This window comes from Molothrus aeneus, chromosome 15 (assembly GCF_037042795.1).
Source record: "Molothrus aeneus isolate 106 chromosome 15, BPBGC_Maene_1.0, whole genome shotgun sequence".
Taxonomy (NCBI): Eukaryota; Metazoa; Chordata; class Aves; order Passeriformes; family Icteridae; genus Molothrus; species Molothrus aeneus.
Window position 1 is genome coordinate 15549444 of NC_089660.1, and position 24311 is coordinate 15573754.

Sequence of the window (24311 nt, forward strand, 5' to 3'; positions counted from 1 at the left end):
CCCACTGGTGCTGCTCCCCTCTCATCTCCCTGCTGAAATACCCTGAATTGCTCTCCTGGACTTCAACCCACTTCTCTGCTCTCCATCCCATCACTCAACACCTTTTTGTCCTCTTCCTCCATGGGTTTTCCCAGCAATGAAGTTCCCTCCATCCAGCAGTGCCACAAGCTTCCATGCCATGGGTTTGTGTGCTGTGTGCCTGTCCTGAGGCACACAGTGCTGGGTAGGTCAGGCCACCATGTCAAAGCAACTCGAGTGAAAATTCTCCTTTGAAATCTGAAGTTGCCCCACGTGGTGTCTGTGGTTCTGCACAAAGCTGGAGCTGGTTCTTGTTGGCAGAAAGAAATGGAATTCCCTGTTCAATTCCCACACAGACACCTGTGTGTGGCCCTGCTGACTCTCACAGGTTGCTGCAGTTGCCAGGAGGATGTTCCCTGGGCTGGGAGGGAGCTGTGGCTACTGCCAGCAAAGTGCTGGCTATGGGCACAGCAATTCCTTGGAGGTTGAGTGTGAGCAGTCCCTGGAGTGGGTGATCTCCTGGTGGAAGTGGCCACATCCCCTGTGGGTGCTGCTTGCTCTGCTGTCTGACAGTCTCTGCTGTGGACACACCTCTTTGCCAGATTTGCTGGAGGTGAATTCATCCTCCTTGCCCTTCTGGCAGGAAAATGCCTTTCCCAGGATGCGCTGGGACAGGATCCATGGGAGGGCCAGTGCACCCAGGCTCTCAGTGGCTGGATGGAGCCATAGGAATGGTTCAGGCGTGGATTCTGCACTGGAGGCCCGTGGTACTTCCCTGTGGGGGTTATGGTGTGAGAGGGACAGGGTCAGTTCTGGGCTTCTCCCTGTTTCCTGTGACCCTGGGGAGGTGACTGGCAGGGGCAGAGGCACTGTCCAAGCTGGACAGCAACCACCTCTCCCTCTGTCCTCAGTGCTGTCCTTTGTGCTCCTGCAGGAGCTCCAGGAGTGGCTGAGATGCCTGGGGAGGTCCTTCCCTGCAGCCCATAGCCCTGATCCTGGGCAGCACCCAGCTCTGCTCAGCTCCCAGGTGGGGACACTGGGGATTCCTCTAGAGCAAACACTGCCCATCACTGGATCAGGCCCAGTGCTCCCTCACTTGCACCAGGCAGGGCCAGAGGGAGCAAGGAGCTGCAGGCAGCCCCAGCAGACATTCTGCAGCTGAGCCCAAGCCCCTTCTTGTGCTCTCCATGCTTTTTCTGGGCTCTGGGCCTCAGCCTGGCACTGGGCACATGGTTTGTCACCTACCTCTTCACCACCACTGCATTTCCTCCACTCCTTCCTCTTCCTCCTTCTCATCACCTCACGTACTCCCCTCATGGTTTCTCAGCTCTGTGGTTTTGCAGGGCCAGTGGAAGAGGCAGGGCTGGCAGGTGGCTCAGGCTGTCTGCTGTCAGGTTGTTTGAACTGTCCCCATGTCCTGGCTAGGAGCTGTGCTCACACTCCTCTCCCAGAAGAGGAGACCACTCCTGAAGGGATCTTCCCAGCACCACTCTGAGGGGTGCCATGGGAGCTGCTCAGGGTGTCACCTCTGTGGTGCCACCAGCCTTGCCTCATCTTCTGCTATGTCCTCTTCTTCTCTGAGACATGCTGGATGGCTCCCAGCAAAGGTGGTGCTGGTGGGATGCCCTGATATTGGTGGCTGCTGTCACACACCTCAGCAGGGGCAGGGATGGGCCAATGCTTCCTTCCAAGCAGGATGAGCCCAGGATTGATCCCAGGATTTTCTGCCTTCCTCTACAGCATGGGACATGGTCTGGTTCCAACCTCCCAAAGCCCCAGTCTGGCAAAATCTTTGTGCACTGGTTTTGTGTCTCCTGCCCTCCAGCTCTGACACCTCCACCCTGCAGAGGCCCCCAGTGTCTCTGGGAGCTTTCCCTGTGCTGTGGCTGTGGCAGGGACATGCTGGGGACAGGGCTGCTCTGTGACCTTTGGGATGAAGTGTTTGCAGGGCTGGGGCCTCACAGCTGGATTTGGTGTCTTGTATGGTGACTGCCCATCCTTGTCTCCCCCAGGCAATGCAGCTGAGCTCCCCTGGCCCTGTGGCCTGGCTGTGGCCCTGGGATGGAGAACTGAATTCCCCCTCAAAAGACAGAACCTAGGAGAGCAAATCCCAGTGATATCCCCTTTCTGGGAGTTAGAGGATGTACCTCTGAGTTCTCCTGATCAACCTCAAGCAGGAAAACTGACATCAGACCCCAGTGCCTGATCCTCTCACGGTTCACCAACTGTACTGAAAAGCCCAGGGAAAATGCTGTGAGCTCAGCCTCCTCTCTGGCTTCTCCTCCCCCATGTGCAGTTGTCTCTCTATTATTTTCTTGATATGGAAAAACAAATTTGACCCAAATATCTTTTTCTTTTAAATCTTTAAAAAATTATAAGATAGTAGGGAAATGCTGTGATACCAAACGAAATTGAAGGGTTGCATTATTTTTTTTTGTTTTCTGGATTTGCTTACATGCTCCAAAGTTAAGGCAAAAATCTCTGTTCTTGCAACTTTTTTTTTAATCCAGCTCTTCAGTGGTTTCAGCACAAGTGCATCACAACCCTAGGTAAGGTCTAGCTGACCTATAATTGCAATTTTCAGCAAGTGAACAATTTTTCCAAAAAATTTCACACAGTTCTATGCAAAAGCCTCATAGAGGTAGAGAGGGTGTTCCCTGTGGTACCTTCCAGCCTTCCTCCAGCACCTGATCCAGAACTGGGATCTGAGGCCAGCTCAGGGAAACATCAGGTGCTGCCATAGAGAGAGCAGGACCTGCTGACTGCACCCTCCTCCACAGCAGGGCCTGGGCACACTCAGAGATCTCTGCCCACTCTGTGCACGGCCACTTGCTGTTGGCTGGTGCTGGACACAGGAAGAGAGGATGGCCCTGTCCTAGTGGAAGGTGACCTGCCCATGGCAGGGCTTTGGAATGAGGTGATCTTTAAGGTTCTTACCAACCAAACCATTTGGGGATCCTGTGGCACCTTCTCCAGGTCACCCACAGCCTCTCCCCTTGCATGTCCTAAAGCAGCATCTCATCCTGGCAGTTTAAGGAGGGTTTGGACAACACTCTCAGGCACAGGGTGGGATTGCTGGGCTGTCCTGTGCAGGGCCAGGAGCTGGACTGGATGATGCTTGTGAGTCTCTTCCAACTCAGGGTGTGCCATGGCAGAGAGACCTGGCAGCCTTGGATGAGTCCTGCCCTCAGTGTGACATGAGGCACTGTCACAGACATCTTTTATGAAAAATCCTTTCCTTAGGATTTTTCCTCCTGAGAAGCTGAGAGGCCTCAGGAACAAAATGTAACCAATGGTTATCTGCTGCTGTGGAATGCAACAGGTGCATCTGGGATTGGGCTCATATGGTTGTTTCTAATTAATGGCCAATCACAGTCAGCTGGCTCGGACTCTCTGTCCGAGACATAAGCCTTTGTTATCATTCTTTCTTTTTCTATTCTTAGCCAGCCTTCTGATGAAATCCTTTCTTCCATTCTTTTAGTATAATTTAATATAATATATATCATAAACTAATAAACCAAGCCTTCTAAAACATGGAGTCAGATCCTCATCTCCTCCCTCATCCTCAGACCTCTGTGAACACGGTCACAAGGCACTGCTCCCAACGCTGAGCTCTCCTTGTGAGGGGCTCTGCTCCTTCCCAGATTCTGCATGTTTGCTCCTCAAACAGGCACTGGTACCCAGCCTGTGGGAGTGGATGGAGGAGAACTGGGAGCCTGGAGCTTTGGCACTTGCTAGGAACAAAAGCAAGCAGGCTGTGGATGCAGCCTGCCCAAGCAGGACACAGGCACGGGGGGGACAGAAGGGGTTTCTGGCCAGAAGGGGATACACGATGCAGGGGAATTCTGCTAAATTAAAAATATATATTTGTCTTTACTGGTACAACAGAAGCTAGGGGAGCAGGCAAGAGGAAAGTGAGAAAGCTTTATTTAATTAGATTATAAGGCCCCAAAGGCTTCAGACTCATAAAAAAATGAATTGATTTTTGTAATTGAGGATGGGGTTTCTGCCAAGTGCTGCCTTAATGAGTATTTAGGTTTTGCCTCCTAAGTTAGCAGCACCAGGCAAGGGCAGCTATTCAAGCCACTGCTCACCAGAGTCCTGAGCTTGGAAACAGGAGCTGCCTGCCTGCAGCTGGGAGTGTTAACCTGCCTTTCCAGGAAAGGACATTGTGCGTCCTTTCAAGAGTTTATCCAGGTCTCTTGGTATTCTCTCAACATTAAAGCCCTCCTTCTTCCCCAGAACCCAGGAGGCAGCTTTCTACATGCATGGGAAACTGAGGCAGCAAATAATCATGGGGCTGGTTATCCTTACAGAAGTGGAGAGAATTAATTTGCTGCAGCAGCTGAGGCAGTTTCCTTTGGTGGCTCCTTCCTAGGGGCTGCTGGGACAGGTGTGTGCCTCTGGAGCCTATCCTGTCCCCCCCTGCCTCTCCTGCAGGTGATCCTTAAAGCACAGCAGGTGAAAGGGTGTTTGGGGCATGCACAGCTGGGACCTGCCTCTGCAGGAGCCATGGGACACCAGGGAGGGCATTATCCCTCACCCCAAACCATAAGACTGTCTGGAAAGAGCAAGAGTTTTTTATCCCAAACTTTTGGATCTACCTCCTTTTGCCCTTACAGGCTTCCTCCAGAGTCTTTTCATGTTTGCATGCAGGAATGGGGAGAGTTCAGTGTGCAGAGGTCCAGGATTTCCTGTGTGCCCCCGCTGTGAGAGCTGGGGTAAGTCCAAGAGGAGGTGATTCCAATCACCCTGGTGGGAATGGTGATCCAGAGCTGCCTGGGGACCAGGAGCAGAGTAACAAGGCCAGGTGAAAGGCAGGAGGTTTGGATGTGCAGGATCACAGCAAGATCACAGCTTGATAGCAACACCTAAAATGCAGATGTGTTACTATTACTGCTATCAGAGCAGGGGAGCAGAAAAGTGGCCACAGAATTCCAGGAGCACATGGTAGATGTAGGGAATGGTTCTGTAGCAGAAGCTTTTTGAGCTGGGTATTTAGAGCAGGAAATCCACTGCTCTCCAGACAACAGCAAACTGCAAGGAGTGCACCTTGTGGGGACGCTGTCCCTTTGATTCTGCACACTGTAACCATCAGAGATTCCCAGAGTCAGGCACACCACTGCAGCTTGCACACTTGTGCCCTGCAGCAAACTCAGCTGCCACTCCTCGTGTGCCACTGTGTCATTGGGTCACAGGCTGCACCAGGCTGAGCAGCACTCATCTCCTGAACCTCTTTCATGTTTACAGCACACTGATTTCTGGCAGGCCCCTCTGGCCTCCCTGTGCTTCAGTAAAGCCTCAGTCCAGCACGTAATTCATCAGTTCCCAAAGTCACTGTCTGATGCCCAGATGCAATCATGTCTAGGGAGCAGGAGAAAAGCCCTGAGAACACCTAAAAAAGTCTGCTAAGAGGCACAATGACCCTACTGCAGGCTGGTGTAGCAGCTCTGCTCTACCCTTGCCACAAAACTTAGTGCAGGGTGTCTCAGAGGTTGGGAGAACCTTTTGGTCCAGAGCAGGTGTGGTTAAAACACTGTCCTGCTGCAATTACATCATCCTGATGAACTTTTTGCTCTTTTTGTAATTCCCCTGAGGAGAAGCAGCATCCTTGTCCCTGTAAAGCACCTTTACATCAGTCTAGAGTGTGCCTGTTAGAGTCCTTCCTCAGGGAAATCCCACTGCTCTCACCATGGTTATCCAGCACATCCATTAAGGGCAGACCCAGCCTCTGCACAGGAGCTGCAAAATGGCTCCACCAGGGTTTCACTTGCACTTTCTGGACAACTTGCTGTGTTTTCAAAACAAGTCAGCTTCAACATTTCAGGCTGCTCGGAGGCATTCATGCTTGGGGAGGCCAGATCTGGCCATGTCACAGTAAGATGTTCCTGTGGCAGTGTTTGCAGCCCAAGGATGTTCAGCAGGGCTGGGCAGCAGCCCTGTGCTTTTCATGTGGCTGTTTGCAGCAGAAGCATCAGAGCTGGGGCTGCATCCAGGCTGGGGGGCAGAGAGCAGCAGAGTGAATTCTTCTGCTTTAGCAAAAACTTCTGATGCAGATCAGACCCAGCCTTTCTGCTGACTCTGAACCCAGGGGGCTGAGCTCAGCTGGAGATGTCTACATTTGGGTGAGCTGACACTCACTCAAAGTGCTTTTCCATGTAATCAAGCAAGTTCTGGTATACCCAAGTTCTGAGCAGCATCTCCTGTGCCATGTTAAAGATAATGATAACTCAACACATCCTAACAGAGCCAAAAAATCCTGTTTTTCCTTTAATGATTCCATCCTGGCCTGGAAGTTCTGAGAATAAATATGCAATTATATTTTCTGCCATTTCTACACCCTGCTGACTGCAGCCTGGGAGACTGAGCAGACAGCACATCATTACACAGATTTGATGGATCCACCAAAAATGTAGGTGTGCCCCAGACCATTTTTCCTTCAGTGAAAGATGCTGAAGAAAGGAGAGAGTGGTCATGCTGCCTGCAAAACAGACACCCTTTCCAGAGAACAGAATGAGTGAGAGACTCCTCCAGCATGGAAGAATGATGAACTGTTGGTCCTACCTTGGTTTTCTACAGCCAACAGGCAGTTTTCAGAAGGTCAGTGATCATCTGTTTGCCTTGGAAAGATTTACTTGGCCCACACTTCTTTTATAGGAATGTTTTCTGCAGTTTTGAAAGGAAAAGTGGAAATTTTGGGCTAAACCTGCCTGCTGAGGTGAGCTTATGGGCAAAGTATTCACTAGGAGAAGGGCTGATGTTCACATCCTAGTCTGAGAGCAGTGATTTTCCTACACCACTGTCCTGTCTGTTCCCCTGTAGTGGCTTCCTCTCTCCACTTTGCCTTTCAAATGTCTTGATTTGGTCCTGGTGATGTATTAAAGTCCCTTCATATTAGATCTCATGTTCTCAGGCTGTTCCTTGCAGGTCCTGTGTGCAGACAGCTTTATGCCCAAGTGGAGCTGCTGACTTTAGTGGAATTGCCACATTTTGTGCCCTAACACCCTCTAATTTCAGGCAGGGAAGTTTCAGCCCCGTTGGCTGTCAGCAAATCTTGGCTGAGTCTGTGTTTTCAAGCCAAATAAGTGCATCTCAGTCTGATTTGGGTGAGGGAAGCTGCTTTTCCTTTCCTTTCCTTTCCTTTCCTTTCCTTTCCTTTCCTTTCCTTTCCTTTCCTTTCCTTTCCTTTCCTTTCCTTTCCTTTCCTTTCCTTTCCTTTCCTTTCCTTTCCTTTCCTTTCCTTTCCTTTCCTTTCCTTTCCTTTCCTTTCCTTTCCTTTCCTTTCCTTTCCTTTCCTTCCCTTTCCCTTTCCCTTTCCCTTTCCCTTTCCCTTTCCCTTTCCCTTTCCCTTTCCCTTTCCCTTTCCCTTCCTTTCCTTCCCTTCCCTTCCCTTCCCTTCCCTTCCCTTCCCTTCCCTTCCCTTCCCTTCCCTTCCCTTCCCTTCCCTTCCCTTCCCTTCCCTTCCCTTCCCTTCCCTTCCCTTCCCTTCCCTTCCCTTCCCTTCCCTTCCCTTCCCTTCCCTTCCCTTCCCTTCCCTTCCCTTCCCTTCCCTTCCCTTCCCTTCCCTTCCCTTCCCTTCCCTTCCCTTCCCTTCCCTTCCCTTCCCTTCCCTTCCCTTCCCTTCCCTTCCCTTCCCTTCCCTTCCCTCCCTTTCCCTCTCCTCCACTGAGATGAACACACAAAGTCCCCCCTGGTGTGACACTTACCCAGCTGTTCCCCTCACAGATGGATGCCTCGCCTCAGGTCCCAAGTGGACACTGCTTGCTCCTGTGTTATTGCTGAAATCAGTCAGAGCAATCAGTCCTATCTGGACTCTCCAACAGCCTTCTCTGGACTCAAACACCTTCAGCAGTCAAGTCTCTGCTACCTGTCCGTGGGTGCCTTGTACCAATGCTCCTGGTTTGGAGGCCAGCTGGAATTGCTGACATGGTGACCCTCAGGAGCATCCAAGAGCCCTGAAGCAGGTGTTTCCCTCAGGGATGTGGGGACCATCACAGTGTGCACAGAGCTGTGTTGGCAAGCAGAATTCATGCTTAACTGAGGGGCAGGGAGAGCCCTTTGGAGAGCAGGGCTGAGTCTCTGCTGGGCAAAACAAGGACCATTCCTCTCTGCCAAGGGAGCCTGGTCACCCTCCTCAGACACTGAAGTTACTCCTTTTTACCTGGAGATCTCCAGGGTGGAAATGCAAACCTTTTGAGATGTCTGTAGATGTATATAATGACATCCACAATGCTTGCTGTTCTCTTTCTCAAAGGAGGATCCCCTCCTTCATCCTCCAGCTTCCAGAGAGGTCCTCTCACCCACACTAATGCCAGCAGGATGTTCCTGGTGGTTCCCTGTGGATGAAGAAGTGCTGTGTGGAGAGAATGGGAGATTTCACACTCTCACTGATGAGTCAGGAGTTATCTGGTGTTGCAGGTTGCTGCACACAGCTTTGGACACCATCAGCTGTCTCCAAACCAGCTTTCTCTGATGTCAGCACCCACAAAAGTCTGTTTGCTGTCATCCTCCTCTCCTGACAGGGTTGGGAGATGCTTGCTCCCTGCTCTCTGGATCACACTGGGCTCCCAGGGAGCCCAAAGCCAGTGCCCAGCCATCTCTGCACATTCTGGACTCTCAGAGCTCCTGGTCCCCACACCCCTTGGGCTGGAGCCATCTGTCTGCACACATTGTCTGCCAGCTTCTGTGGTCAGAGGATCCCTGGAAAAGTCTGATGTATTCCTGGTCCTCATCTCCGAGGTTTATGGATGTGTTGGAGTGTGAAGGGAGTTTGCCTCCCTTCCAAAACTCCCTTTCATTCTGCAGTTCTGCTCTCCATCCCTCTGGATGTCTCTCCCAGGGGACAAGCAGGATGGGCTCGCCTGCTGCCTCCTGAAATCCTGCAGCGAGGCGTTGCATGGGTTTAGTGTAGACAGACAGCATGGCAGGAATTTCCTTTTCTGGGCTCTGAGTCAGCTGCCAGCCCTGTTTTAATATTTTGGGTACTGGGAGAATGTGGGGAAGGAGGATCAAGCAAAGGGAGGGAAAGAGAGGGGAAGAAGCTGTTTCCATTTATGGCTCATGAGAAGCAGTTGCAACTCTTGTGGATTTTTATGGAAGGTAGCCCTGGCTGTGGGGAAAGCTGGGTTTTAATGAATTCAATTACGATGCTGCACAGAACTGAGTGGAAAGGCTCCACAAACAGCCTGGTTTTATATAAAAAAACCCCAACCCTATAGACAATCAGACTAAAAACTCCCCTTCCAAAGGAGGTGAGCACCAGAGCAGACAGGCACTGGTGAGGATGGAGCCAACTCTGAGCTGAGCCTAAAAGCCCTGAAAACTCCTGTCTTGGGCTGGACTCAACCCAGCATGGACTGATTACAAGGTGTTTGTTCTGCACTAAGGCAAGGCTGGGACTCACCTGTTACCCTGAACAGGCATCCTTCTCTCAAGCTCTTCTCTGAGCTCTAGGAGCTGCCTGAAGGGTGCCAGGGCACAAAAGGCATCTGCCTCTTTTCTCCACTTTTTTTCCCATGCCAGCAAAGAGCTGGCTGGGATCCTTTGGTATCCCTGTGGTCCTTTTACAGCTGCAGGCTTGAGATCTGTGCCATGGGCTCCTGCAGCAAACAACCACCTTGGGCCAGACCCACTGAGTGGGGAGCATTGTGTTGGAGAGGCAGGAACAACATCCCTTGGGAGCTGCCCTTCTCCTCCCTCCCACAGGATGCAGTAAAAATTTGCCCTCCTTTGCTGTTCCCTCTCTGGAGGCTCCTGGTTCTCTCTGGGCCACAGGAGGATTCCTGAATTGCAGTGGGTTTCTGCAGGAGCAATCCACAGGGAGCCCTGCCAGGTCTCCAAGGGGGTCAGGGTTTGCTTCTGCAGGAGGGAGGATCTGAGGATCAGACAGACCCCACTGACTGCAGCAGGATCTTTGTCCTCCCACGGTCAAGCTGAGAGGCCCTGGGGATTTGAAAGGAAGATTCCAGACCTGACATGCTGGAACACAAGGACATTCAGGTCCATGTTCATCACATCCTGGACCTTCTGCCTCAAGCTCACACTTCTCCTGGGAGACCCATCAGCTCATTGTCCCTGTGCTTTGGCCCACTTTTTGTGGAGGCTTAAGTGACTCCTACCATGTCATCAAGATGCAAAGTGAGAGTGCAGCCACAGAACCACAGAACCACAGAACCACAGAACCACAGGCTGGGGAAGGTTGGAAGGGCCCACAGTGCTCACCTGGTGCCACCTCCCTGCTCCAGCAGGGCCATCCCAGAGCTCAGGGCACAGGAATATCTAGAATATCCCCAGGCAGGGACACTGCACAGCCTCTGCACCATCTGCTCAGGGCTGGCACTGCCCAGAGCAGCAGCTCTGCCTCCTGGGCAGGGGCAGCTCCTGGGCTCAGGCCCTGCCTGTGGCTCTGGGGCCATCGCTGGGCCTGGAGCAGAGCCTGGGGCTGCCCTGAGCCCTGCACACAGGGACAGACTGGGGACACAGGGACAGACTGGGACACAGGGACACACAGGGACACACAGGGACACACAGGGACACCCAAGGACACACAGGGCTGAGGCCTCTCTCAGCTGGGGCTCCTCTCCAGGCTGAGCAGCCCCAGCTCCCTCAGCCTTTCCTGGGCACAGAGATGCTCCAGGCCTTTTTTCAGCTCCACAGCCTCCCCTGGAGCTGCTCCAGGAGCCCCAGGTCCCTCCTGGCCTGAGAAGCCCAGGGCTGGGCACAGTCCAGGCTTTCAGCCCTTTTCATAGGCTTGAGATCAGGATTGTTTCCCCTGTGAAGGGAGCAGTCAGGTTTGCATGGTGCACACCCAGGGCTGGAGGAAGGCTCAGTGCACCAAGTGCTGCCCAGCCAAGGTGTCAGTACGAGGAAAGGAACATGTAAAAATACTAAATATATTCTGTTATTTTTCCTGGTTTTAATAACTGCAAAAGAGTGCAAACAGGAAAGCTGTTAAGGATTTTAAGATTCATCTTTATTGTTTCCCATAAGCAAAAAAGCTGCTGTTGTTTCCCCAGGATGAAGTTTAGCAGGAGTCATTTGGATCTCAATGTGTCCTAATTGCTCTGGGGACTCTAATAAAAATTCAAAATAAGGAGCTGTAGGATTTGGTTTCACGAAAAAGCATGTTCCATGCACAGTGATTTCTGATTACCCAAAGGCTCTTTTTTTAGCATGTAGCTGGTTTATTTTAGTCTGTGGGATATGTTTTATCCACGGCCTCTTTTCCACATTGGAAGTGAAGGATGTAGGAGCTGCAGTTTGCACTGGCAGAGATGGATGGAAACCACTGGGACAGCATATTGCCCATAAGCAAGGACCATCAGTGCTGCAGGGGCTCTGAAGTGTAATTCTGGCATCAGTGTGTGGCTGAGGGCTCAGCCCAGCCCTGCCCCTCACAGCCTGCAGGAATGCTGCAGGTGCCTTAGAACTTGGTGCCACCAAGGAGGACTCCTGTCCAGAGCAGGGGCTGATGTACAGAGCAGTTTGGTGCTGCAAAAATCTCTGGTGTGCCCACATCTTGAGTTCACTATGCAATGCTGCTTTTCCTGTGTTCAGACTGTAACAGAGTGATAGAAGCAAAAGATTTAGAGAAAATCCAGAAAAAGATAGGCAAATACTCAAAGGGGTGGAGAAGCTGTCTTCTGAGAACAGGCTAAGAAGGCAGGGTCTACAATCTGGAGAGGAGAGGCTGAGAATGATAATGAGGTCTTCAAAAACATATAAAAAACAAGCCCATGGAGGAAATAATTGAGGATTTTCACAATGAGAATGGTAGAAGGTTTTTATTTTCAGCCATGTTGAAAGGGCAGAGGTCAAAGCAGAGACATAAGAAGGAAGAAATGTGCTTCAAAAAGAAGAAGCATGGCTGTGATCTCTCCATGTCTCTACAGGATTGTCTCCTCAAAGAGCCCCGACGGTGCCCATGTGCAGGGTAACCTGTGACACCTGCCTTTTATAAATCCACTGGTAAGTCAGGTGATAAAAGCACATCCATCCCTGTCCTGCAGCCACGCTGGGGATGGGATCTACAGCCTGGACATCAAATGGATGGGATCTACAGCCTGGGCACATTCTATTCCTGCTCACAGGGGACAGGAACTCAGAGCACATGGTCCATCACAGCAAAGGATGGCACTACAGGCATTTTAGCCCAAGAGGTTCAACATCCCTTCCAACCCAAACCATTCCATGATTCTGTCTTCACTAGGCCGGAGGGAATGGGATGCAGAGCAGCAAGGAGAAACAAGGCTGCTGCAGGAAGCAGCCCAGCTCAGCATGAACTTGAGGAAAAGCTCATGCTTGACTAAGCAGCAGGATTCTTCTCCAAGCTTTCCTGTGTCCCAGCAGCCAAGTGGTTTCACAAAACTGAAGCGGGAGCCTTTCCAGTTCCTAACGCAGGAAAGAAAATTAAAAATAAATCATTTCCCACCAGCCATTCAGCTTCAACAAAAGCTGGGACACTTCCAGAGCCAGTCCCTGAAAGAGCTGCTGTGTGGTTTCCAACCCCTCACAAAATCAGGGCAAACTTTGCTGCTTCTCTGCCCGGCCTCTTTGGGACCAGTGCTTCCCTGCAGTGGATGCCAGCCCGGCTTCGCTGGCTCTGCTGCAAATCCAGCATCATCCCAAAGCACATGATGGGGTATTTCTGCTCTCCTTCCCTCCCAGCCAGCCCTGCCCTGTCTCCTCCTTGTCCAGGAGCTGTGCAGGACCCGGGGCAGAGTGGGGCTGGAGCAGGGAGTGAGTGGCTGTCCTGAATTGCTATCCTGTGGCACTGGAAACTCACAGTGATGAGCTGGTGCTGTGGAATTCTGATAAATGAAGGTAATAGCTGTTGGCTTGCTGAGTCTGGCCTGCAAACCAGGGCAGCATGAGATGGGATCCTCAGTCCCCTCAGGGCCACAGGGATGGGATCCTCAGTCCCTTCAGCCTCTCCCACCATCTCCCATCTCTCCCACCAAGCCCCAGTTCTGGGAAGGAGAAAAGGCCATGATTAGCCATGGACCATGGATGCTTTGGCTTCCCTCAGCCTCTCCTACAGCAATAATGTGCTCTTTCTAGCAAGAATCCATGTTCTTCTACTTATGGAGATCTTACAGAGCTGCTCTGCTCCAAATCATGGGGCTCCTGCTTAACAACTGTCTACAGCTAGCAGGGCCACATTATCTGATTTTTATTTATCTGTTTTCCTGACAGACCCTGTTTTGAATGCTACCCCTGGTTATGTTTGTGGGAGGCTGGGAACACTGGACATGCAAGGAGTGCCCACCCTATTCCCAGGACTTAGGGAAGAGCAGTCACTTGAGAGGGTGCCTGAGCCTGCAGAAAGGGCAAGACTTGTGAAAATCCACAGATGGGAACCCACATACCACTTTTCAACCCTTACCTGCTTCAGAGAGCACTTTGCAAAGCAGACACAGAATGAAACGAGGAGAGACTCGGGGAATGTCAGCCTGCAGCCTGAGGAAGCCAGGCTGTACAGCTTTGGGACAGTCAGAGGAGCCCCAGAGGGACCTCTGAACACACCCCTGTCCCTTGCCCCAGTGCTGCAGTGCATCCTCTCCCCACAGCCTGGTTCAAGCTGTGGCAGCTTCAGAGCCTGAGCTGCACTTTGGTGCTTTCCAGAGCAAACAGAACTGTGTTAAGTTTGGGTTTGGGCTTTGTCCAGAGCTGGTGACCTTTCAGCTGTCTGCTGGAGGCAAATGTGGACAGTTGCAACCAGCTGTTCCACCATCATTTTTTCTTCCAGGTTTTCCAAGTTGTGGAAAAGCTTGTCTGCTCCTCCCTTTGCTCTTCTGTCTTCTACCCTCTGCTCCTCCCTTTGCTCCTCTGTCTTCCATCCTGTCTGCTCCTCCTTTTGCTCCTCTATCTTCCCTCCTGTCTGCTCCTCCCTTTGCTCTATCTTCCACCCTTTTCTCCTCTATCTTCCCTCCTGTCTGCTCCTCCCTTTGCTCTATCTTCCACCCTTTTCTCCTCTGTCTTCCATCCTGTCTGCTCCTCCCTTTGCTCTATCTTCCACCCTTTTCTCCTCTGTCTTCCATCCTGTCTGCTCCTCCCTTTGCTCCTCTGTCTTCCACCCTGTCTGCTCCTCCCTTTGCTCCTCTGTCTTCCACCCTGTCTGCTCCTCCCTTTGCTCTTCCACCTTCCCCACACAGGTGGGGAGGCAGCAGGTCACAGATGAGCTGTAGGGTGGGAGAGACCCTCTGCAGCTGACCCAGGATGAGCTGGGAGTGTGGCAGGAGTTGGCTGCATGACTCCAGTCCAAGGCATCACCATGAAGAGCTCTGATCAGAGCCACAGACTGTCACAATCCAATCTGGCAGTTCCTCTGGAGATTCTGGGAAGCTTCAGCCACTCATAACCTGTGTGTGCTTCAAGTGACTGCCACTACAAGCAAAAATCAAGTGGTTGGTGACTTGTTGGGAGTTTGTCATGGGTTGCTACACCCTCAGCTTGTCTGCAGGCTTTGGGTGCACACAGCAGCCCCCAAGCAGGTGGGTGCAATAGGAGACACACAAACCTCAAGGGTCAGGAGGCTGAAAGAGGCCTGGGTTTCTCCTCCTGGCTGTGCTCAGCTCCAGTTTTGTCACCCTGGAAGCTGATGGTCTTCCCAGCTCAGCAATAGTCTGTGCACACATCCTGCCAGGGTTTCCCTGGTGCCTCTCCACCAGGAACACAGGCCAAGGAGGAACATGACTAAGGCTTTAACTGTTGATTCCTCAGCACTCCTTCCAGACCACAAACATTCCAGTGAGACTTCAGGGAGGGTGAAACAGTAGTGTAATGCTCAACAACTGTAGTAGTTTATATGTAATAAAAAAATTGTGGTGTTTTTTTTCTTTTAATATAAACAATGTAAGTTACTTAAAGTTAGGAGGGATGGCTGGGACACCACACATTAAGGTTTGTCAACATTTCTTACTCAGGCTCATCTCCTAACTGCTTTTAGTTTCCTGTTTTCTGGTTGCATACAGCTGTGCCAAGCTTGAACTGTTGGACTGGAATTCAGCTTGGGTGGTTCCTACTGGAGTTTTTGGATGGATGGCAGGGAGGTGGAGAATTTCAGCTCAAAGCCTTCTGGCTGTTTTTAAAAAATTTCAGTCAACCCTCCCACATTATTCATCTCATATTAAGAAAAAGACCAGCAAAGTTTTGCTGGAAAGATTCCTCCAAAGATTTGAGCAGTGTTTGGATGTTGCATGTCCTTCATGTCTGTATGATACCTTCACTTTGAGAAAGTAAAAATTTGACCCATGTTAGGTTTTCAGTATTTTTTGAGATCACAGTGTGGTTGTGCTCAGGAGAGTGTTGGTAGTTTTGCAAGTAAATTCCTGGAAGATGCTGCATTGGCTGGGCCCTGCTGTCAGTGCATGGGAACACCAAATGCTGGGAATGATTTTCCCTCCTGGATTTGGTGGGAAAGAGATTTACAGCTTTTCCCTCTTAATTTGGGATGGCAGATGAACAGGCTGAGGAGACTTGGCCCACATGTGTGAACCTGAGGACTGTCCCAGGGGCTTGTTTTGCCCTCAGCTCCTGCAGGTGGGATTCTGGGCTACAGGAGGCTGATGTGCTGGTGACCCAGGAAGTCTAGGCCAGCCTTTCTCTTGTCAGGCTAGTGGAGAATGAAGCTGAAGGCCTGCAAGGGCAAGCCCAAGAGAGGGTATAAGCAGATCCCTCTGCAGGGACTCGACACAGACATCTGCTGCCAAGCTGCTCCGTGGGCTCTTTCCAGCCACTGGAAAGCAGGTGGCACATCTGGGCCCTGACCCACCCATCACCTCTAGCAGCACACAGGCAGTGCTGTCCTGTCTGTTTATCTCCATCAACTCTGTGCAAGTCTGGCCTGTGAGCTCAGGCAGCTGTCTGTAGGGGACACACCATCTGTGGTGACCTGACATGCTCCCCCAGCCTGGGGTCACCTCAGGGGGACACATCACTGTCCATCCCTGCATTGTGAAAAACACTCTGCTAGAGAAATGTTGCTACATCAATCACTTTGATAGCTTGGATTTGCTTGCATTTAGCTCAAAGACCTTTACCATGGATCTTGTTTATTGGTGGGGCTGAGGAGGGACTGTTGGGGGGGATCAATCCAAAACTCAGGTATCTCACTCCATGGATCTGATGGGTGAAATTGGACATTCTGTGGGCTCACATTGACAGATTTCTCCTTAAACCTGCAACCACAGAGTCCCTTTGCTCCACTTTAGCTGACTGGGGGGGCTTTGTAAGGAAAGATGTAAGAAGCCCTGTGTAAGGAATACTCTTGCACTGCCATGTCTGAAAACCTCAGAGAACCAGAGCACGCTGAGGAAAAAGCACTTGCAGTGCTCTGCCAAGGAGCCATGGGATGGGTCTGGGGAACAGCCTGATGAGGAGCAGCAGCAGGGAGGCAGGAAACCAGCAGGATTCTCCTCTCTGGCCTGGGTCTCACTGTCTGTGCTCCCTTGTTGCAGGCAGGGGCCGTGCAGGGATCGGGAGCACCCGGCTGCGATAGGTGCAGCCATGCCGTGCACGCTGTGACAGCGAGGGATGCACACGGATGCACCTGGAGAAGAGGTAAAACTGCCAGCTCTGCCTCCAGGAGGGACTTGCCCCACCTCAGGACCATGGCACATGCAGCCCTCAAGGAGTGTTTCACCCCAAAGCCACTCCATGCAGGGCTCTGAACTCCCCAGCCCATCACACGTCCCAGCTGTGGGGAGCAGGACATGGAGAGCGGGCCAGATCTGAGGTCCAGGATTGCCTGGGCTCTGGGATGGGAGCAAAGTCAGGCAGGAATTGGGGTTCCCCTTGGGATCTGGCCTGCTCAGCAGCAGCTCAGCATGTACTATGTGGTTCTGCCCTTACCCAGGCCACAGAGGGGTCCAAATCCCTCCTCTCCCTTACTCAGGTGCAGAGGAAGCAGCAGCAGGGAGGGGCTGCTGACATCTCCACAAGGTGAGAGGTGCTCTGTTAGAGCAGAGGCAGCTGCAGTTCTGCACCCCTTCTAACAAGAGGTGACCTGGCCAAGCAATTAGGGATTTTACTGCTAATGAAAGCTTCAGCTCAGCATGTGGGAGCTCTCAGAGTCTGCTGCTGAACCTGGGCACCCTCCTGGCTGCTCAAAGGTGATGGCTTACTGAGAGAGAACTTAAGGCAGGAAATTTGAATGATCTGCTTTTGAATGTGAGTTAGGAACTGAGTTAGGGGGAAAACCCCAGAGTCCTGTCTGCCTGCTGGCACTGATTAGCCAGGCTTGCTGTGCAGGTGAATCACAGTCACATCACCAAATGGTTTGGGTTGGAAGGGACCTCAGAGATTTTCCTCCCCACCCCCTGCTCTGGGCAGGGACATCTTCCACTATCCCAGGCTGCTCCAAGCCCTGTCCAACCTGGCCTTCGACACTTCCAGGGATTCAAGGGCAGCCACAGCTGCTCTGGGCACCCTGTGCCAGGGCCTCAACACCCTCCCAGGGAAGAATTTTTTCCTAATCTCTAATGCAGCCCTGTCCTCTGTCAGTGTGAAGCTATTTGTCCTTGTCCTGTCACTTCATGCCCTTATCAAAGTCCCTCTCCAGCTCTCTTGGAGTCCCTTTAGGTTCTGGAATGGGCTCTAAGGTCTCCCTGGAGTTTTCTCTCCCCCAGGCTGAACAGACTTATGAAGACAGATAATATTTTAAAAATATCTGTGAAGACACATATTGCTTAAAACCAAAATCAGCTGTTACAATGGCTCAGCCTGGGTGCCATGCAGAATACTCCCAGTTCCAGAAGTGATCATTTCTGGTGACATTTGACTGCAGCTGTGGGAGGGTTATGATGGAGTAAAGCTTGCACAGCACTGTGGGGCTGAGGATGGTGCTTCTAAGACCTTGCAGACTTTGCATCAATTGGTCTATTTGCCAATAAAGTGCCTTTTTGTCAAAAAACTACTTATATCAGTGCAAAACAGTGTCCTTCCCTTGCCCTACAGAGAGAGTGCATCCCAGGGAATATTCAATCAGGACACTTTTGCCAGAGTTTTAGCTGGCAGCTTGTGACACCCATCAGCAGTACTTGTGTGTGGGGAAAAGAGACGTGGTGCTCTGGCAGGCAAGATACTCTGCAGAAATGCTAGCTCAGCAGGGAGAATCACACAGGTTGGCACAGCACAGCTGCTTAGAACAGTTAGAAAATAATAAATCATTCTTATTGCCTGTTTCACCTATTTCTCCTCTTTCTGGAGGGCAGGGAATGCAAGGGAATAGCATCCCAGCAGCAAGTCTGGGAAATGCAGCCATGCCACGTTGCTGTCCCCAGCCCTGGGGCCTAACCCTGGGGTAGTTACCACTGAGGAGGACAATGGAGAGGAGGATAATTGCTAGGGTCACCTCATAGGAGATTGTTTGAGCTACTGCCCATAGTGCCCCAGTCAGGGCGTATTTTGAATTAGAAGCCCAGCCTGATCATAGGATGGAGTACACTGCCAAGCTCGACAGGGCTAACAGGAAGAGTAGGCCTAGGTTAAGCCTGGGTGGGACACGTCCCCTGTTCTGAGGCTCTCTGGAGTTATGGCAGCAGCAGGAAAGGTGGGTGGCTCAGCACCACAACAGAGGCTTTTCCTCTCTCCTCTCACTGCCCTGAGTAAAGAGCACTGGGCCTCCAAAAGCACCAAACACCAGAATAATCCTTCCCTGCTTTTACACCGAGGATGTGAGGTGGGGTGGGGGCTTCAACCTGCCTTCCCATCCCCTCCCGATGCCCACGTTGCTGTCCCCAGCCCTGGGCGGGACATGTCCCCTCTTCTGAGGCCCTCTGGAGTCATGGCAGCAGCAGGAAAGGTGGGTGTGTGGGCTCTAATGCCTCAGCACCACAACTTTTCCTCTCCCATCTCACTGCCCTGAGTAAAGAGCACTGGGTCTCCAAACACCAGAACAGTCCTTCCCTGCTTTTACACTGAGGATGTGAGGTGGGGTGGGGGCTTCACCCTGCCCTCCCATCCCCTCCCCATGCCCACGCTGTGCTTTCTTTTCCCTCGCAGGCAGCAGCGAGGCTGAGCTGAGCGCGGGGAGGGATCCCACGAGCGGACCATGAGCGAGAGCAGCCCCTTGCCATGGCGTGCCTCGGATGAGGGCGAGCCGCCTTCCCCGGGCCCACAGCCGTCGCCGCCGGCCTGCAGCGATGGGGACGAGCCGCCGAGCCTGCCAGCGGAGCCTGCCAGCGGCAGAGCCAGCCCCCGGCACGACGCTCAGCCCTCCCGGGCGGAGGGGGAGCAGCGGGACGAACATGTGGCAGCGGTGACAGAGGCGGGCGAGCGGCTCAGCGAGCAGGGACAAGGCGCTGCCAGCGAGGGCGGCCGTGCGGAGCGGGCAGGGCTGGCCAACGGCGTGGGGCGGGAGCACCGGGACACTGCCGGCCCCAGCAGCCCCGAGCTCGGGGACAGGGGCTCCCCCAGCCCCCAGAGAGCGAGCGGGGCCCTCAGCAAGCAGCGGTGGCACAGCGTGCTGGGATCCTCGGAAGCGCTGAGTGCCGACGAGGCGGAGGAGCAGTTCGGGTAAGGGCGGCTCGGTGCTGGTTCGTGTGTGTTGTTTTCGAGGCTCCTTGGTTCGAGTTACTCGGCTCCCTGTGTAACTCATCAGTTTAAGGAGCTGCAGCTGCTCTCATGGCTGACTTTCCACTCCTGCTTCTCTTTGGGCTTCTCGCACATTTTTTCCTTGTTTGTAACTTTTTACTCTTTTTTTTTTTCTCTCTGGACTTCTCACACAGTTTTTTTCTCTCTTACAAATGCAGAAAGCTGTGATTAGAGCTCACAGAGCCACTGTAGTGAAGGGGAAGTTTTTGGGATCTTGAGAGGAGCTGGTTGTGCTCCCATTTGCAAGTGGCAGCACTTATGGCAGAGTTACCTGAGGTACCCTAAGGCAAGTGCAGCAGCCTGGGGATGCTGCAGAGCCAGGCTTGTCTGGGAGGCTGGTGTGCCCTGGAAGTCCCTGGCAGCATGGCCAGCCCTGGCAGTCCCTAGGCTAGCAGGTGGCAGCTGTGCATCTGAAAGTGGGCACGGCTCTGAGCTCTGCTCTCCACTGCACCTGTGGCAGGTGTTACCAGTGCCTGGGTGACAGGAACAGCAGTGTGAGAGGTACAAGTGTCATCCAATTCTCAAGTGCCTGTGACAAACCTGAACATGAGTCCCTGAGTCCTCTCTTCTGGCAGCCTGGCTCACAGGAGAACTCTCCAGGCTGGGGCACACTCGCAGTGGTGTGCTGTCCACAGCTCATTTTATGCCTCTGCAGGTTTCTGGACCTCCATGGGATTCTGCAGGCTGGGGGCTTGGGGGGAAGGACAGGTCACCGGGATGAGGAGAGGTTCTTCCCGTGCCATTCCTGCAGGAGGGTATGGATGCTTCCCTTTGCCACCAGAAATCAGCCAGGGCTCTGTGTTGTAGCCACCAGGGGTTGATTCCTGCTGTGAATTTTACAGCCCTGCCTGTGCACCTACCCTGGGGCAGGAGAGATGCTGCAAGCAGGAGGGGCTGAAGCAGAGCAGCAGGGGTTGTCCCAGAGGAGTGTGGCCTTCTGAAGAGGAGCTGTGAAGGGACAGGGGATCAGGCCTGGGGATCACCTCCTAGCTCTGGCCCCATGCAGGCTCCGTGCTGAGCTGTGTGTTCCCAGCACTGTCTGGAGCATGGGCAGCAGAGCTGGGGAGCCACGCAGGGCGTGGGCTGACAGCAGGCATCCCTCCTGCTTTGTTTCTCTGCTGTTCAACAGGCTTCTCTAGAAAAGGCTGGTGGTTTGTTTCACTCGAGAGCCCCAGCAAGAAGCAGCAGCACTGCTTCAAAAAGCCCAGCTGAAGGTGTTGCAGAGGAAGTGTCCGTGCAGGCTGCTGCTGTCCAGAGAGCTCGGGGAGCCTGTCCCCAGGCAGGTCCCAGGAGCCCCTGAGCTATGCAGTCGGGTCTTGGATAGCTGCAAGTCTCTCAGGTTTCAAGGGAATCATATTTGCCTGGTAGGTGGCTCCCTGGCAGAGGCTGCAAGTTCAAGAGGAAACTAAGGGTGGTCAGAGAATGCTGCTGCAATCACTGGAAGTGCAATTATTTTAAGGTACTAGGGCATGAATTGGTAGAAGTGGCAGGCTGAGGATTTGGAGATGATGCAACCTGACTGGGGTCTGCATGCAGAGTCCATGATCTCGTGCTCTAAACATATTCACTTGGAGAGCAAATGAGTCTTTTGGGAGGCTGAATACACAAGGGACAAGTCACACGCTATATTCAAAGCAGAAGGGCAGCTGGAAAACTTCTGGGACACAGCTGAAGTCTGGGAAACCACTTAGAGCCTGCAGATTGGGTTAGCTGACTGCACTGGAGCTCATCAGTGCTTTGACCACCTATCTTTAGGGTAAATGGCAGGAATGTGTGGCTGGGGACAGTGGACTGTCCACTGTCCTGGGTCAGTGTGGGTCAGGAAGAGCTGAGAGAGTGACCAAGGCACCAGGACCTTGCTGTCATCCTGCATCACCTCTGAGTTCCCCGATTTTTTCCTTTACTCCCCTTTGAGGAATTGCTGTAATGGCCCACTCTGGTTATAGGAGAACCTGGTCTGATGTTTTACTAATGAGCGGTCAACTATTTGTTCCTGATGAGAAATCATTTGTCATCATCTGCACGTTGCTGCTTGTATGATGCATTTTCTCCCTGAATTTTAAAGTACTTTACAAAAAGGTGTTGAGTCTTGCTCTTCCCACTGGAATGGAGAATTAAAGGGGGAAGTCATCCAAGGTCATCACTCCATGGTAGAGCTGGAGAAGAACCCATTATTGTCCTCCTGAAGGTAGGTTAGTTCCTGCATCTATGCAGGAAATGGTTGGCTAAAAAAAAAATCAGGCAAACAGAGCCAAAGATTGAGTGTTTGTGTTGCAGTTTGCATTAACTGAATCCCTTTTCCCCCTTTCTGGTTTATCCCATGGCATCTATTGTTTGTCAAAGCCCCATTTTCCTTTCATTGTGGCTGTGTTGCCTAGAGGTCTTTCACCTCCTCAGAAGCCCCCAGCATTGGCCCTGCTGATCTCAGGGAGGTCACAGCTCTGCACTCCAACTGCAAGATCCACCAGGGAATGATGCTCTCTATTTTCAGCCCCATGAACTCATGGAAAAAGAGCAAAATTTTTAACAGAGAAATTCCCACCTTTTGCTTGTAGGCACCCTCAGCACCTGCAGTTTTGGGAGTGCAGCTTTTTCCCACACATTTCCTCCCATGGCAACATATAGCTGTCAAAAAATTCACATTCCATCAAAGAAAGTTTCAGAAAAACTTTGCAGAAAGACTGCAGTGCAGAGGCAAGAAAGTCCTGGTTTCCATCATGTCCTTCTCTGGCAGGATCCACACTCCACCAGCACAGCAAACTTGAGATGGCAAGTTGAACATGAGTCCCTGCAAGCTGGGAGGGACAACCATGTCCTGGGGGGCATCAGGCCCAGCATGGCCAGCTGGGCATGGAAGGAGATTGTCCCACTCTGCTCTGGGCTGAGGTGGCCTCACCTCGAGCCCTGGGGCAGTTTTGGGCACCACAAGAAAGATCTAAAGCTGTTGGGGAGTGTCCAAAGAAGGGACACGAGGGAGGTGAAGGACCATCAGGGGACAAGTATAGGGCTGGAATATACAAGGCCTGTGGTGTGAGCAGTTAATAGAAATGATTCTGTACAGTGTATTGACAGAGCAGGGCTGTCTTCCCTGGGATTATGGCAATGTGGGACCTGCTAAGTGATAACCAGGAGGTTATTCTGGCAGTGGATCCAGTAGCAGGTGTCATATGCAAAAGTCTCCACTTCAGAGGTCTGGCTTTTTACTAGAACATGACCAAATTAAGGGCTGGCTGGGCCTCTGGGATTGTTCATCACAAAACTGGTTTTTTTTCAGCTCTAGAACCTTGTAACAAAATTGGGAATCAGGCAGGTTATACCACAGAAAGATCCCAAGGGCCATTATCACAGCAGCCATTTCTGCCTCATCTCTTGCCTGCCAGCTCCAAATAGAACAGGGCAAGAATTGCCTTGACAGTATTTTCTACATTTCTCCTTTTGCTCCAGGTTTGCTTCTGGAGATGCCAAGCTGAGCTGCAGTGATGATGACAGGGAGCATTTCCAATTCAAAGACATCAGGGATGGCTTCAGCTCGACCTTTGAGAAGATTGTTGAGTCTGACCTTATGAAGGGCACCTACTACAGCAGCCTGGACTCTCTGGACGTGCTGTCCCTGACGGACGAGACAGACAGCTGTGTCAGTTTTGAGGCACCCCTCACCCCCCTGATCCAGCAAAGGGCCAAGGAGAGCCCTGAGCTCCTGGAGCAGAAACTGGCAGCCCAGCAGAGAGAAGCCCTTCACCACATGGCTGCTGATAAGCAGGAGCAGGGGGCAGCCAAGCCAGCAGAGGGGGATTTTGGGAGCCCTCTCAGACACTCAATTACCAGCAGCAGGTCAGAGAATGTGCTCAGCAGGCTGTCCTTGAAGAGTATCCCAAATGGGTTCCACGTGGAAGGCTCTGAGGAAGATGCCACTAAGATCATTAACTCCATCAGGTAAGGAAGGGAGTTTCTTGGACAGTGGCTCCTTTTCTTATGAGATCCCAGTCCAGGAGCAGGGCTCAGCAGGCATGATTGAGTTGGAACTGCTCTTTCACCCCTTGTGCTTCCTCTCATGTGCTGTTGTGGCAGAAAGGCCAAACACCAGCAGGAGAACTTCCACCTGCACAGCCCTTGGCAGGCTGGGGACAGTCAGGTGCCCTCCCAAATGCCTCTGAAGTGCAGGGAAACCTCAAGGTTCACTTAGGACAAGGTACCCCTACAGAAGCCTCCCCAAAGGTTCTTCTGCAGGCAACGAGAAGATCAGCAGAGACTTCATCCTCTGGACCAGCTCAGACCCAACCATCACCCCTGGGAGGCATCAGCTCATCTGTAGGGCACTTCCCTGCATGAGGAAGCCAGGTGATGAGTAACCAGGTCAGGGGAGAGCTGGAGTGAGGTTGGATGTCCAGCTATCAGGCCAGCAGTGAGTCACACTTCTTGAAAATGCTTGGATTGGTGCTGTAAGTGGCTTTGGGCAGGCAGATTAAGGGCTGTATGCCCACCTACATGGTGTCTGTGGGCACAGCTGGCCACGAGGCAGGGGAGCAGCTCACCAGTAAGAGCCAGTCTGGTGCCAGTCCCATTGACATGATTTGTACAAGTGCAGTTTCCCATCCTCAGCAAATAACCTGAACTGAAAAGCATAGCACCTATCTCCAAGATTTCCATGATGTCCATGGCTTGGAAAGTGCTTGGGATCCCCAGTGGGGAGAGAGGAGGCT

The 24311-nt window shown here is 52.2% G+C and overlaps 1 protein-coding gene across 2 annotated transcripts in view; it reads left to right on the forward strand.

The window, feature by feature from the left end:
* The window catches only part of PSD2 (pleckstrin and Sec7 domain containing 2), a 79884-nt gene that overhangs the window by 24249 nt on the left and 31324 nt on the right, over positions 1-24311 (forward strand). For both annotated transcript variants that reach the window (XM_066559987.1, XM_066559988.1), the window contains exons 2-4: positions 16476-16578; positions 19021-19533; positions 23056-23544. In XM_066559987.1, the coding sequence (XP_066416084.1) occupies positions 19070-19533; positions 23056-23544 (953 nt within the window). In that variant the 5' untranslated portion in view covers positions 16476-16578; positions 19021-19069. The remainder of the gene's footprint in view (positions 1-16475; positions 16579-19020; positions 19534-23055; positions 23545-24311) is intronic.